General features: G+C 49.5%; 1 protein-coding gene across 1 annotated transcript in view; it reads left to right on the top strand.

Moving 5' to 3' along the window:
* The first annotated feature begins 11,904 nt into the window (after positions 1-11,904).
* The window catches only part of HOMER1 (homer scaffold protein 1), an 88,590-nt gene continuing 85,240 nt past the window's right edge, over positions 11,905-15,254 (top strand). The window contains exon 1 of the mRNA XM_086770271.1: positions 11,905-11,972. Within this exon, the coding sequence (XP_086626397.1) occupies positions 11,968-11,972 (5 nt within the window). The 5' untranslated portion in view covers positions 11,905-11,967. The remainder of the gene's footprint in view (positions 11,973-15,254) is intronic.

A 15,254-nucleotide genomic window follows, 5' to 3' on the forward strand; every position in this document is an offset into this window, starting at 1 on the left:
CCACAAAGGCCTTGTTGTCCATGGTGTCCAGGCAGATGGGGCACAGGCCCTCTGCCGCTGCCTCCCGCTGCCCTGCCCGCTGCGCCTGGCTGGTGGCGGCCGAGACGGCACAGCTGCTCTGCTGTGAAGCCTCCTCAGCACGCAACGCCATGTCCTGCCAAGAGAGATGTTCAAAGTGCCTGGGCTTTCCTGGCGCTAGGAACAGAAAAGCAAAGCAAGACCCAGAAAGCGGTGGGAGACGGGAGGCAAAGGTCTCCTAAGGGGTCTCCTTGCAGCCTGAAAAGTGGCAGCAGAAGCAGTCCCGTGGGACAGGCAGCCCCAAGGGTTGCCCTCCCCACCTGCCTGAGCCCCTCGGCTCCCCGCCGGGACACTGCCCCCAGCCCAAGACCCCACGCCTCTCTGCTCCCCCGCAGGCAACCAGCATGACTCGAGCTAGCACAGGGTACCTGAAGAAGGCAGTTGGGCGAGGCGGAAGAACTGGCTGGGAGTCTCCAGTGGGGGCCACAGCCACCGTGCGTGACCTGGAGCACCCCCAAGAGCCAAGGGGCTCTGCACAAAGGCAGCACTCCAGGTGGAGGTCCACAGTCCTGGGAGCTTGCATGCTGTGCGTGTGCACTCGCCGGGAGTCCTGGACCAAAAGTGCCGGGAGAGAGCCTGCGGCTGCTGAAGAGCAGTGAGGCTGGGGCTGTCGCAGATGCCCCCTCAGTAACATCACAAGGGTCTCTGGGGCTGCCCCCCTACCTGGCACTGGGCAGTGATGCAGGCGGGGAAACCCGGTGACCTCCTCGGTGCACATGGAGGCCCTGTCTGGGCTCTTCCAAGGGCTGTCAGGAAAAAAGGACTGGCCCCTTGTCCACCATGGGAAAGCCCCAGAGCTTGGAGGCGACCAGGTCACCTTGTCCAATGCCCCTGCTCAAGCAGTGCCTCCTACAGCAAACTGCCCAGGATGGTGTACAGGTGGCTTTTGAAGATCTCCAGGGATGGAGGATCCAGCAGCTCTCTGGGCAACCTGTGCCACTGCTTCAGCAGCCCCTCAGTAAAGAGGTGTTTCCTGATACACGGGAGGAAGCTCCTGTGTTTCCCTTTGTGCCCATTGCCTCTCATCACTCGGGACCAGTGGAAAGAGCCTGGCTCCGTCTTCTTTACGCTCTCCCTCCAGACATTGGTCCAGCTTGATGAGATCCTTCGTTAGCCTTCTTTTCTCCAGGCTGAGCAGCCCCGTCTCTCTCAGCCTTTGCTCCTACGGGAACCCGTAGGGGAGGGGCTGCAGAACCTTCCTCACCTTTGGGGCCCTTTGCTGGCCTCTCTCCAGCATGGCCATGCCTCTCTTGTTCAGGAGAGGCCCGAACTGGAGATGGGAGTGCAGGTGTGGCTTCGCCAGTGGTGAGGAGAGCCCCATCACCCCCTCTGCCCAGCATCATTCAACCTAGGACAGGGTACCTAAGAATGTAGTCTGATAATGTGGAGGAAATGGCCGAGAGTCTTCAGCTGTGGCCAGAGTTACAGCACCCCTGCCACTGAATGCTTTGTACAAAGACAGTACTCTAGGTTGAAGCCTACAGTTCTGATTGACCTTGAGGACTCCTGGGTCCTTTTCTGTATAGCTGCTTTTCAGTCAGTCCCTACCATGTACTGGTGCTTGTTCCTCCCCAGAAGAAGAACATTTCAATTCTCCTTATGAACTTGATGATATTTCTTTCACCCCATTTCTCCAGCCTGGCTTCTTGCACATCAGCCACTTCTGTTTTTTTTTGTCATTAGCAAACTTGCTGAGGATATACTCTACAAATGCTCATATACTCATACAATTCATTAATAAAGATGTTGAACAATATTTGACCCAGTATTGCTCTCTTCTGTACACTGCTAATTACCGGCTTCCAACTATACTTCATACCATTGATCACCATGCTGAATCCACTTGCCTCAGCTCTCCACAAGTCTCCTCTCTAACTTCTTCAAAAAAAAATTATTTTAAGCTCCTTCAGTAAAGTTAGCACTATATAATGGAAAGTTTGCATCTAATCACATTTCAGTGGGATGTTTGAGCTTCACTATGGCATTCTGATGAGGCAAATCCCTAAGATTTTGTGGAGGTCTAATGCCCACATAGTTACTGCTTAGCAACTAAGAGCTTCTTCAGGAGAAAGCCAATCTTTTGCAGCCTGGTTGCTGTGACTTCAATCCAGGAAGGAGGAGAGCTGAAACTGTAAAGTGAGTGGCTCTCAGCATATTCATCTCCAAGAAGATACCAATGGCTTAGAGCAGTCTTCCAGTACCTAAAGAGGGCTTATAAGAAAGATGGGGAGAAACCCTTTAGCAGGGCCTGTTGTGATAGGACAAGGGGTAATGGTTTTAAAATAGAAGGAGGTAGATTCAGACTTGATATAAGGAATTTTTTTTTTTTGCAGTTAAGGTGGTGGAACACTGGAACAGGTTGCCCAGAGAGGTGGTGGATGCCCCATCCCTGGAAACATTCAAGGCCAGGTTGGACAGGGCTCTGAGGAACCTGATCTGGTTGGAGATGTCCCTGCTCCTTGCAGGGAGGTTGGGCTAGATGACCTTTAAAGGTCCCTTCCAATCCTAATTATTCTGTGATTTTTGTGATCTGTTCCTCACATCTGTGTCACTATTTGAACCAAGAACCACACAGAGCCAGCTGCTGCCTTGCAGACTTACCCGGTGCTCTGGGGATATGAAGATGGCTCACTTCTTTCCTCAATAACATTATTGCTTATAGGTCTGCAACAGGAGTCCTGCTGGCAGAACCTGTTATGTAAGTCTGTCCTCTTTTATACACTTCAATGAAGTTTATTCGAATAATTTCCTCAGTCCAGGTACCATTAGCCCAGCCTTGAGAAACACTGGCCATACACCGAGTGGGGAGCTGGGGCCAGCTGAGGCTCAGTACTTGCTTGGTGTAGCAGGGATCTGTCCCCTCACCTGTAAAATTACCACAAGAGACCTACTCCATAAGGTGCAGTGTCTAATGATCTTCTTCCAGAGCTCTAGAACTGACCTTGCAGAGAGACGGATGAAGGAAAGGAGCAATTGCTGAGCCAGACTGGGAGTAATGGTTATTTTCCATTGAGTAATGGGCTTGTCCAGAGATGTCTGTCGTAGTCCATTGACAGTACGCTCCAGCTGCAGGATCACTGGCAAAGAGGCACTTGTCCTGGGTTACAAATACTGCCTGAAGTTGGACTCTCATTGGAGAGTTGGACTCTCATAGTAGATCAGAAGGAAAACCAGGCAGGGCTGCTCAGCCTAGAGAAAAACTTCAGGAAGGCCTGCAGGCGTGGTGGCTGTGGCCACCACTGAAGAGTCCCAGCCAGTTTCTCTGCCTCGCCCAACTGCCTTCTTCAGGTACCCTGTGCTAGCTCGAGTCGTGCTCGTTCCCTGCGGGGGAGCAGAGCAGGTGCAGGGTCTTGGGCTGGGGGCAGCGTCCCTGCGGGGAGCCAAGGGGGCTTCGCTGTCAGTTCCCATAGAGAGGCCAAAGCTAATGCCAGTATTCTTTCTTCCTAATGCTGCAACATATCTGCAAATGCTGGTTTTATGAGAAATTACTCTTATATTTGGGGGTGTGGGCGTGAAAGAAGCTGGTTTGTTTTGCTTACACAAAGGGAAATGAAAGCTACAATAAGAGGTTTTAAACAACAAAGTGAATGAAAAAATAATGAAAATATACTTTTAATAGACAAGAGGTTGTATATGCTAGGACTTCATTCTCAGCAGGAACTGCAATCCACGTGTGTGGAAACTCTGTAGAAATAGTTGGAAATGCCAGATGTTCTTCATGGAAAGATTTACTGAAATACAGCAGACATAGAAATACAGCATACAGATTTTAAAAATCTCAGAAATACTTGCGCATAGGAAGGAAAATTCAGGCAGAAAATTAAGCAGTTTCTTCAAATATTCACAGATGCTATTGTTAGAATGTCTACAAGAACTTAAAAAAAAATAAGTAGTAAAGAAGATCTGCTAAAAGCAGTAGCTAATTATTCTAAGGCAGTCTCATGTTCACTAGTAAATGAGTACTTTGTACACTACAAAATTTCAGACCCTGAGAAGTTAAAATATTAACTTATTACTTCAAAGATAAGAAGAATGGATACAGAAATCATGGGTGATGTTTGGAATTTGTTAGTTCTACTAGAAATCAGTTTGGTCTGGTTTGACAGCAGTGATCAAAACCAAAAATGCCACGATTGCTATGACTTACTCTTTTGAAGAAAACAGATAATATTGTCTATAATGTAAATATCAATTAAAAAACTTTTTTTTATCAGTATGTGATTTCTCAGATGTGATCCACAGACAACATGGTAGAAAAGAAGACTCATTGTGTGCAAGTATATTTTTGTCAAGAAAGGAGTGTTCTTGGAGAGGCTTCAGATTCGCAATGCCCTTATTGCTACATTTCAAAACTCGTAATTAAAAAATACACCGTTTTTTTTTTTACAATATTTTCAGCATCTTCAGCTGAAACTTCAAAAATGTCTGCAAGGATTTTTGGAAGTAAAGCTGAGTGATGTATCTAGATAAACTCAGAGAAATTAGACAGAAATTACAAGCTGACATAACCGGTCTACTGGCATAAACTGTGCTTTCTGTATGGTCAGAAAAAAAAACACTGGAAGAAATAACAGCCACTGATAAACCTGACTGAGAAATGAAAGCATTACTCAGGCCTCAGTGTCTTTAAAAAATTCCTGTAGGGGCGGAGTGCCACAGAGCTGTGTAGGAGATGGGTGATCTATTGCTGGTGGTGAGACAATGAAATGCTGGAAGTGGGTGCTGGAAAACTAGCATCTACTGGCAACAGGACAGACATAGAAATACTGGACCACAAGGCATCTCAGGGAATTATGTCATACAGTTGCTTTCAACCCCAAATCTAGTCTTAGTTTGAGAGTATCGCATTTACTTGAATATAAGGCAACACTTAGGTTTCTTCATCTGCTCCAGGAGAAAAAATGGAGAATGTGAATTCCCCTAGAATCTCTCCAGGCCCACCTGATATGACAATAAAGATTTTTCTAGGCTGATGAAAATGCAGACAGAAACCTTGGGCTCAGATAAGAGCATGCCATTTACTCTCTTCCCCTCTTTTCTCTACTGCATTTATAAATTAAATGCAGATCCTGCAAGGGAAAATGATGGAGAAGTTATCCCACTCACTGAAAGAAGGATGTGTGTGGGGAGGGAGATTTGTGATTAGACAGGAGAAAGGAGGGCAAGGAAAAGGCATGAAGGAGTAGGAGGAAGGAGGAGACATAAAATAGCAGCAATGCATGAGAAGTGAGGGAAGTGTGAGGTGCTGGCTCCCTCACCTTCAAAAGGAATAAACACCCTTGGTTTCCTTAGGGATTCTGGAATTTACACTCATCTGGTGTTAAATCAAAAGGCAGCTGATGTGAGGGAGCACCAGTAGAACCCCAGCCCAGAGCCCTGGAGGAAGTAGTGTCTGCAGGCTGCAAACCAACAGAGAAAGGATGTCTCTATCCTTCCAGCTACCTTCACCTCCTCCCATGGAGGCAGCGATGGCTGCTACCTGTGATTGCTTTTCAGTGATTTTTTTCGTTTGCACTCAGTCCTTATTTTGGAAGGCTGCTCTTGAAGCTCACAGCTCCTTCAAGAACAACAACCTTTGGAGTGCCAGGAAAAAATATTTCTAGCTAGTTTATACTCACTTATTCTTTCACCCATTAATAGCTCTTTTTGTTCCCTCACTTGTGTTAACCTTATCCAAAATATTTGGAGAGCATAATAGTATGTTATATTGGACTTTAGTTTGATAAACCAAACAAGCCAATTTTTATTTTTCTACTCTCAATGGCTGAGATTCTCTAAACATCCTTAGAGTTTCTCTGTGGTTTTGGTGCAATTAGAATTCCTTTTTTTTTTTTTAATGTGCTGACTAGAGCTGAACAAGGAATTGCAGTTCAAATATTTTCAGTGCTTTACGCAGTGAAATGGGATTTCCCTGTCTCTTACAAGCACATTTGCCTTTTCCATGGGAATGGTACCTCCTAATCAACATGTGATCAACCAGTACAGATCTGGTTTTGCATGGAGAAAAGAGAGGTACCATGGAAGGTTAGGCAAAATGTGGACCCTTGCCGTGCTTCTTGCTTTTCCAGCTTTGTTCGGCTGCTCTTCCAGAACTTTGGCCAGGCCAGTGGCCACGTTGATACTCAGCAGGCTTGAGATTCAGATAGCACAGCCTTCTGGGTTTTTTTTCATCTACAAGTAACCCACTGGGAGGTTCAGTCCCACACTCCTTTCAAAGGTATCAATACTGCTGCGAAGTTTACAGGTGTCACCCCAGCTGGTTGGCTGTTCAAGGCAAGGGTGTACAGAATAGGGTTTGGTGGCTCGATTTTTGGCTATGAATATACAACCAGGAATATGCTATTTCAGAGCAGCAAGCAAAACAGTCTGTCTCCTGCTGCACCCTGTGCTTTGCCCTGCCTGAAGCCATCCACCTCTTATTTGATTGTGGCATTGCTTGGTATCTTCGCGGAGTAACAGCCACTGACCTGCTGAGAGTTTCCATCAGGCAGCGTGCTCTACAGGTCAAGACTGCCTCCATCAGAGTGCTGTAGAGAACGAAATGTTCTAAAATAGTAGGGGAAAAAACCCAAAACAGCCATCTTGGAGCTGAGCCTCTTGTCATCACTGTTAAATTTCTCCATGTTATATTACTTTGGTCTTCAAGATGAGGTGATTGTGTATTGTTTCTCCTGTTAATGTCTAAGATTTAATCACCTAGCTTGCTTTCTTTGTATCTGCATGTACAGTTCAGCCCTAGCTGATGGATGTCACCATGTTTTTGTATCACATATTAATTTGGGGAATGGCAAGACAGCAAAGTGATTTCAGTGAGCTTTGCAAGTGTCAACAAAGGCTTTTTCCACAAGACAAATAATGTTAATTCAACCAAATTGACCTGGAAACTTACAAAAATTGTGAAGGGATGTAATTGAGTGTTCTAGTTTTGTTTAGTGAAGGGGGACTAAGGTGGCAGCTTCTGCAAGAAACTGCTAGAAGTTGCTCCCGTTTGTTCAGCAGACTTGGCTGGGCCTAGGGCGGACCCACTGCTGGCCGAGCCAGTTGGTAGCAGAATGTCCCATGATAACGCCTCTGCGATAACATATTTGAGAAGGGGAAAACAGAAAAAAAAAAAAGGGAGAAGATGTGAAGAAGCTGAGTGGGGGCAGAAAGCGGGAGGCGCGAGCCCTGTGGGCCTTGCAGCCCTCACCCTCTGGCCTCCCACTGGGCGGCCTACTGGGCCTGACTCAGCCCAGCCTGGCTGCAAGAAGTGGAGAGGAGATGAGATGTGAATCAGATGTGAAAAGATCCTGAGAGGCGTCTGCCTGCCTGTTGTGAAGAATTTTTCTTGTGAGAGGAACAGCTGCAGATGCCAAGGTCAGTGAAGAAGGAGGGGGAGGAGTAATGCTGCCCTTGGCCAGAATTCCCCTGCAGCCCGTGATGATGACCATGGTGGAGCAGGCTGTTCCCCCTGCAGCCCATGGAGGCCCGTGGAGGAGCAGAGATCCACATGCAGCCTGTGGAGGACCCCATGCTGGGGCAGGCAGGTGCCTGAAGGAGGCTGTGGCCTGTGGAGGGACAGTGCTGGAGCAGCCGGTCTGGAGGGACTGCACCCCGTGGAAGAGATGACCCACGCTGGAGCCATTCATGAAGGACTGTGGCCCGTGGGTGGGACCCCACGCTGGAGCAGGGGAGGAATGCGAGGAGCTCTTCCCCTGACAATGAAGAAGCGGTGTGAACGTGTGATAGACTGACCAGAACTCCCATTCCTTCTTCCTGCCCTGTGCCACTCGGAGCGGGGGGAAGGTAGTAGAGATAATGTTAAGCCTGGGAAGAGGGAGCGGTGGGGGGAGGTTATCTTGCTGTCTGTCTCATTATCCTGCTTTGGTTTTAGAAAACAAATGAATAGTTTTCCCCAAGCCAAGTCTGTTTTGCCCGTGATGGGGCAAAACTTTAAGGATTTCCCCCTGTCCTTATCTCAAACCTGGAGCTTTTTTTTCCTATATTATCTCCCTCTATTCTCTCAGAGGGTGGGGGGAGTGAGAGAGAGACTGTGTAGTCTGGCCGCAACTGAGGCTAAACTATGACATTGAGACAAAACTTAAGACTTAGAGAAAGCTCAGTCAGACCTGGAGGAAGGGAAGTAATCAATTACGTGGAGCTTCTACACTTAACTGTAATAATCAATTAAGATCATTTAAATGAAGAATTAAGAGGAAATAAAGATGAACCATGAGATTTACTTGGAGCGATGCTTTCTTTGTCCCTGCAGCTCTCTTCCTCCACCCAAGATCTTATCTGTCCCAGTACTCATATTTTATTACAGAGGAGCATTAAATGCATAGGGCATATCACAAGCCAGTAAAGACGCTCTTTGTATCCCATTCAGGGTTGTTCTGGAGATAGCAGTGTTTCTTTGCCCCTGAATCTGTCCACACCTCTCACTCTCAAGTGAACATGCAACTCTTTCCCCCACAGCTCAGTGTGTGTTTGGTTTCTTTTGTATTTTTTCCTTTATCTTCAGTCTCAGGGATTTCTTGTTTTGTACACCCATAATGCTGGGAAAACATACTTTGTGCAAGCCAAATATGTGAACAAGTTGAAAGGCAGAGACAGATGGAGCCATCTCTGTGATATCTAAACAAAATACTTTGGACATAATGAATACTAAAGCCTTTGCATTAGTGTATGAGCTTCAGCTGAAAGAACAAAAATGATGCAACACAGTTACTCATGTGGATTTAGAGACTTAGTTTCTTTGCTCTTGACCTGCTGTTACCGCACGCAAAATGTCAGGTGGGACTTTTTGAATCTAATGAATCTAGGCTCCTGGCTACTTGACATCAAGAATGTGTTTGTAAGCTGTGTGTTGTTTACACTTGCCTAGTCTGAATTATTGTTGATCATAGTCTCTTTCACTCTCACCACTCTTATCATATGGCAGAAAGAACTACTGTGGATCTTCATCTTTCCCTCACCAATACCAGGGACTGCCTTTAGTGACAGAAGCCTGTACATCAAACTTGATTTTTAGTGGAAAACACATAGAGCTTTGTATGTTTCAAAGTTAGCATGTGAAACCCAACCAAAAAAATGACAACGGCAGTCCAGAAAAGTAACACAGCCTCATCATAACTGTGCATGTCTTCAGCATTGCCCACAACAAACCTTAGGCTGTTGACACCCAGTCTAAAGTTTTTTTTTGTTGCTTAGTGCCTTGATTTTACGTTATGAGGTAGTGCATGAGAAATGGGAAATTGAGAAAGGTGTTGTTTTACCCCAGTACGGCAGTCTGCCTCACTTCTACTGCTAGGAATGATTCATGCTAAGTTTCTTATGCTTATTTTTGTTTGGAGAAGGTTTGCCTTGATATTTAATTTGTCATCTTCACTCTTCCCATAGCTGATTACTTTTATAGGTCCAAATGTGGAAGCAAGGGTCTGTAAAACACATGCATGCCTGAATTAAAATAACTTTTGAAAATGTCTATCCTTACTCTTGGGAGACCAGATTGTTAGGTAAATCCTTTTGCTGTCCTTCATTCCAGCCTCTTCCTGGGATATGCTTGGTCCCAGGTAGCAGAGATCTTACGAGAGGACAGCCAACCTTTTGTTAAAGCAACAGCTGTGAAACATTGTTGGTTTTGCCATGTTTTACAATGCCGTAACACCCATTGGTAAAATTTGGGTCTTCTTCCGTTTTCATGTGGCGATTGACACCTAGCGTCTTATTGATATCTCCCTCTTACGCTCATTATTGTAATGCGCCTCTGGTGGCTGCACTGTTCCATTACCAGGAAAATACCATGAAAATATTGAAAGTGGTCCTGGAAGTAGCAAGGTGCTGGGATGTGTGTTCCACTCAGGCGACCCCAGCGCCACTGGCATTGCCTAGGAGCAGTTATACCTGACATGTATAAATTCAGGAAAACCTGCAGAGCTAATGGAAGTATTCGCTAAACCCAAGCTGCGGTGGGTGCCCAGCGGTGGTGCTGGAGCTTGGACTCCTCTGTTGAACTAGAAGCAGCAGCACACGCTGTCGGTTTGCGTGGCACCCTCGAAGGACTCAGGCAAAAGTAGCAGGATCTGTCAAGCTCACCGTGCTGGCTGTTTCTCTGCCGTACTACTAGGATGGACGTGCTGGAACCCGCATTTTGGGAGGCAGTTTTAGACCGGCTCCCCCTTTTCCTGCCCGTGTAGTCACCACCGCTGACGGGTTCGAAGCGCTTGCAAAGCAGCGGGGTGCAGGCCAGTGTTTCGGTCAGGGGACCCGCTGCCTTTGGAGCTCTGCCCTTCCCCCCGCCCCCGCCCCCGCCCCCGCCCGGACAGGGGGCGAGACACCTGCCGCAGCCGCCCCCCCGCCGCCGTTCCGGGGCGCAGCAGAGCTCAGGCCGCCGCCCCACCGCGGGGGGGCACCACCCAGGGCGGCCGCGGCGCCCTCGTGGAGACGGCGCCTCAGCGGGCGGGGGCGGGAGGAGGCGGGCCGGCCGCCGCCAGCACCCCGGGGAAGCGGAGGGAGGCGGCAGCTCCGCGGCGGGCCCGGGCCCAGACCCATCCCCCCCGCGTCCTGCTCACTTCTCCCCCTCCCCCCCGCCCCCGCCGCCGTTCCCTATTATAGAAGAGCTTCCGGCGGCGTGGACCATTCTGACATCATCCCCCGCACCCCGGTGACGTCAGCGCCGGGAGCGGTGCGTGACGTCGGTGCGTAGGGGAGCGCGGTGACGTCTACTATTTAAAGCTCCCCGGGCGGAGGATGGAGGGAGAGCGGGCAGGTGCCTGTGGTAGCTGGCGCAGGCTGGCCGCGTGTGGCGGTGGGTGTGCGGGACTGTAGGGCCCGGCCCCGCTCGGCTGGGCTCGGCTCGGCCCGGCCCGGCCCGGCCCTTCCCTTCCCCGAGGAAGAGCGGGGACGGCTGCGCGGGCTGCGCGCGGCGGCTGCGCCTGCCCACCGCGAGGGGACGGGCGGGCGGTGTCGGAGGTGTGAGGCGGGGGATACGAGCGGGCGGAGGCAGCGGCTCGGGGGCGCCGGAGCAGCCGGGCGCCGCCTGTCGCCGTGCTCGCTCTCTCCCTCCCTCCCTCCGTCCCACCGGCGGGGCTGAGCCCGCGGCTCCACCGCAGAGGAGCGCGGGCTCGGCGGCGGCGGCAGCAGCAGCAGCAGCAGCAGCAGCCGCCCCTCCCGCCGGCAGTAGCCGATCCGCCGCGCCCGCTCGCCGCAGAAGAAGGCGTGACGGCGAGGAGCGGACCCGCCACCGCGGGAAGGAGGAGCGGCGCCCCGTATCGCCGCAGCCGGGGGTGGGCGGCCGGGAGGATCAGGGGACGCGCGGCTGCAGCCCGCCGCTAGCCTCCGCACGCCGGGAGCCCGATGCCAGCGCCGGTGCCGCGGCTTGCTCTGCCTTCTTGGGAAAATGCGTCGGTGCCCGCCGCGCTGCCGGCGGGGGTGTTAGGGGGAGCGGCGGCGTGGAGCCCTGCGCGCATCGCCTGCCCCATCCCGCTCCGCCTCTGAGGCGCGCAGAGCCCTCGGCGGCCGCTCACGTCCCGGCGAGAAGCGCCGCAACCGCCGCCAGCCGCCTCGCGGAGAAGGCGAGCGCCTACCCGCCAGCCCACCCGTAAGAGGGGACGCATCTGCTCCCGGAGCCGTTCCCTCCCCCCGGGGCCGGAGCCACTGCCTGCGGGCGCCTGGCGGGGCCGGCGGCCATGGGAGCGCGGCCCGCGGGGGGCGCTCCCTAGGGCGCGGACGGCCCCGCTCGGCCCGGCAGCTGCCAGCCGGCGGCGCGGCCCCCCCCGGGCCTGCGCGGCGCGGCCAGCCCAGCGCAGCGGCCCGCCGCCACGGGGCTGCAGAGCTGCCGGCGCGGCGAGGAGCGCCCCGGGGACGCGGCCTGCGCGGCACCGCCGGCGCCCGGCGCCGCCGGCCGCCATGGGGTAAGGATCTTGCGGGGGCGGCCGGGTGGTGCCGGGGCGGGTAGGGGGGCGTGAGGGGGGACGAGAGGCGGGAGCGGCCACCCTGGCGAGCTGTGGCCGCTCGTTGGGGCGGGCGCTGCCGAATGCGCCCGCAGGCGAGTGGCTTTGCTGTCGGGGGTGCGCGGGGAGCAGGAATGCTGCTGCCGGGCGATGGGTGCTGTGCATCAGTCCGGGAGAGGCGAGGCGGTGTGCGCCGTGCGGGGCGTTTGCCTCCGCCGTGGCCGCATCGGGTGGCTGGGAGAGCCGCCTTGGCTGACAGATCCCCTCCGTCAGGACCCTCCCTGGGTCGTTAAGGGATGGTCAGTCCTGAAAAAGACCGCTTTGAGCCCAGTGTGGCGAGGTGAAACTTCAGAGCAGCGAAGGCTCGTTTTAACTCTGCTGGAGTCTTCAAAGGATATCAAACAACGTGTGAATTTCCCAGTAAAGTCAAGAAGGCTGTAAAGAAATCTGCTTTACAGCAGGTCCCCTTAGTAAATTGAGGCATCCACTCGAGCTTTTAAGGACACAAGAAGGAATAAAATGTCTAAAATGCATGCAATCACTTCTAAATTAGTAGATAAAAAAGCAACATAGATATCTGTGAAAACTTGCCACATTTGTATCCTTCATCATTTGTGTAGTGAGGTGAAGAAGTAAACCTTGCTACTGGGTTTCTCTGATAGCCCCTGAATGGAATGGAAACTCGTCCATGTTAAAAAGCGACAGAAACCTGGTATGAAGGGGGGCGGGGGGAGCGCAGACTTTTCATGCATTAACACAATGCTGGTTTTCTGAGATTTCAGGACACAGTTCAGAGTATAAAAGTTACAAAGCATGTCCTTCGCATTTTGATCATTCACGGATTCAAATGTTAAGCTCCTAGAGTAATATGGAAGTTAAAGTGTCTCTTTCCTGAAGCAATTAAGGATACTTGGAATTCTCCTATTTATTAACTTCCTTTCATGTGGGATGATAACAGCTACATCCTTGTTCTAGTGACTGAGGTTCACTGCACCAGATGTAGGAAGGAATGACTTCTTAGGCTAGCTTTTATTTTCCTGTTGTCTTTGCTTCCATTGGAGAGAAAAAACAAACAAACAAAACAAAACAAAAAAAACCCCTCCCAAACAGAATAAACCTGAGCTTGCAGCTATCTACATATTCGAGAAGAGACTCATGTGTTTCAAAAACCTGCCAAAAGGCTAAATGATACTACAATGTTTTGGGGATATATTCTTAAAACTGTTAAGGCTTCTCATTTATTTAAAACCTGTATTGTGTTTGTAGATATGTCATTTATGTGTGTCACATTACAAATACAGAGAACCATTGAAGAGAAGTAAACATTCTTTCTCCAGAATTGTATTGAGCTTTTCCAAAAACAAAAACCTGACTTAAACAAAAAAAAAAAAAAGAAGATTCCCTCATTTCATCAACTCCAGTATTGCTGAAGCTACTAGAGTCGTAGCTTCTTAATGACCAGTACAAATCCAGATCTGTCGAGGAAGTAATCCTAAATGTTGAAGTTGTTGGTGTGGGGACTTGAATAGTATTTTAGTTCATTGAGATCAAGAAGACAACACTTGCTGGAAAAGATTTTGAAGACTCTTTAGGTAGGACATATTGAGGTGTTGCAATATAGAGTTCTTTTGCAGACCATCTTCTAACAAGATGGACAAAAACAGAAATGCAGGTTATGTGTTACTGATAAGTTCCCTACTCTCTCAACCTGAGCGAGCACATCCAAGCCAGGGCCAGCACCAGCTCTCTGGATCTATGGTTCAGTATCAGACATTTCCTAGTGCTCAGAGCAGAGGTCTTGATTCAGTAGCTATTTTGTATTAGCATCTAAATGCTGTGGATTTCAGAGTATTTCTAGACCAAGGTTTTCTAGTCTCCGGTGTACAACACTGCGGCTCTAAAAACGGTCTTCTGATACTCTACTAAGGTCTTAAAATTGAGTACTCTAGAAGGAAGTGGCAAAGTGGTTGATAATCCATGCACCTGGCTACACGAGGGTCTGTGTACTATAGCCAGTATTTAATGGGTACTGCTGTCCTGTGTAAGTTTGTACAGTGAGCTTGTAATACCTGTCTGGTGGAGAGTTTACCAATTCCAATGGTCAGAATACAGAAAACTTGAGAAGAGGGAGACGAATTGGCTTGCCAAAGCAGCAGGAGCTTTCTTAGTCTTAGTTATTATACTGAAGAATTCACTGTTCTGCCAGTGTGGTTCAGCCTGCTCGATGCATTGAATCGTGTGCTCTGTGTGTGGTGGATACCAAGCTGTGGGTGACTGGTCTCTGGACCAGTGCTGTTATTAAATATTTGTTTTCAGAAACTTGAAACTAGAGAATGGTCTGTAGGGTGCAGTAGTTCAGGAGACACTCTTCTTAGTGTTTTATCCCATGCGTCTCTGAGTGTCCCTCATCTTACAGGAGAAGGTAAATGAATCAAGCTCTGGAGATTGTACAGGCCAGGCACATAGGATGTCCACTCTTGCTTCTCTATCTGCCAGTCTGTCTCTTCTCTCCTAGTTCCTCATCCGTCTTGCATAAAGACAAATTCTTGTCAATAGTCACCGCTGGGTGATATAACCATCTATGTATGCAGGTCCTTCTATTGGGTTGACCAAACAGAATATAGCATTCTTTAATAGGAAAACATGGAGTTTTGTGTAAATAAGATGACCTCAGTATGTTCTGCCTTAGTTCATAACGTGTGTCTCTTGTATTCCCAGTATTGAGAAATACAGAATTTGTCAGTATTGTGCAACCAGTTATCTTTGAGCAGAGGTTTGATTACATTAAAAATCCTCAAGAAGTAGATCTTAGGTAAACAGACTCAGGATGTGTATTGGTAGCCTAGATTATCGTATACATGGTCCAGGCAAATTCTGTGTTAAACCTGCAAACTGTCACCATATTTTTCGTGTCATTGGTAGTGCTTTTACTTTTACCTGGGGACAGGGGAGTTAGATGTTTTATATTTGTGGACTGAGATGCAGTCATTGCTTAGGCTGAAATGAATACATTTCATCCTAGACACAGTATGGAAGCTGCACATCCGTGAATTCTGGTAGGAGTGAGGAATTGGTGTCCTGTTAAACTTAATCTCTTGGATTAATTCCTCGTTTATTAACGGGTAGTCTCTCCATAACTACTTTCCTTTATGCCCTTTTGTGCTGTGGACAGGTATCCAAATTTATCTTACTGGCTTTTCACTTCACTCTTGCTGAATGACAAGGAATTGGACAGTAAAACCT

The sequence above is a fragment of the Chlamydotis macqueenii genome, chromosome Z, assembly GCF_036417535.1.
Source record: "Chlamydotis macqueenii isolate bChlMac1 chromosome Z, bChlMac1.mat, whole genome shotgun sequence".
Classification (NCBI taxonomy): Eukaryota; Metazoa; Chordata; class Aves; order Otidiformes; family Otididae; genus Chlamydotis; species Chlamydotis macqueenii.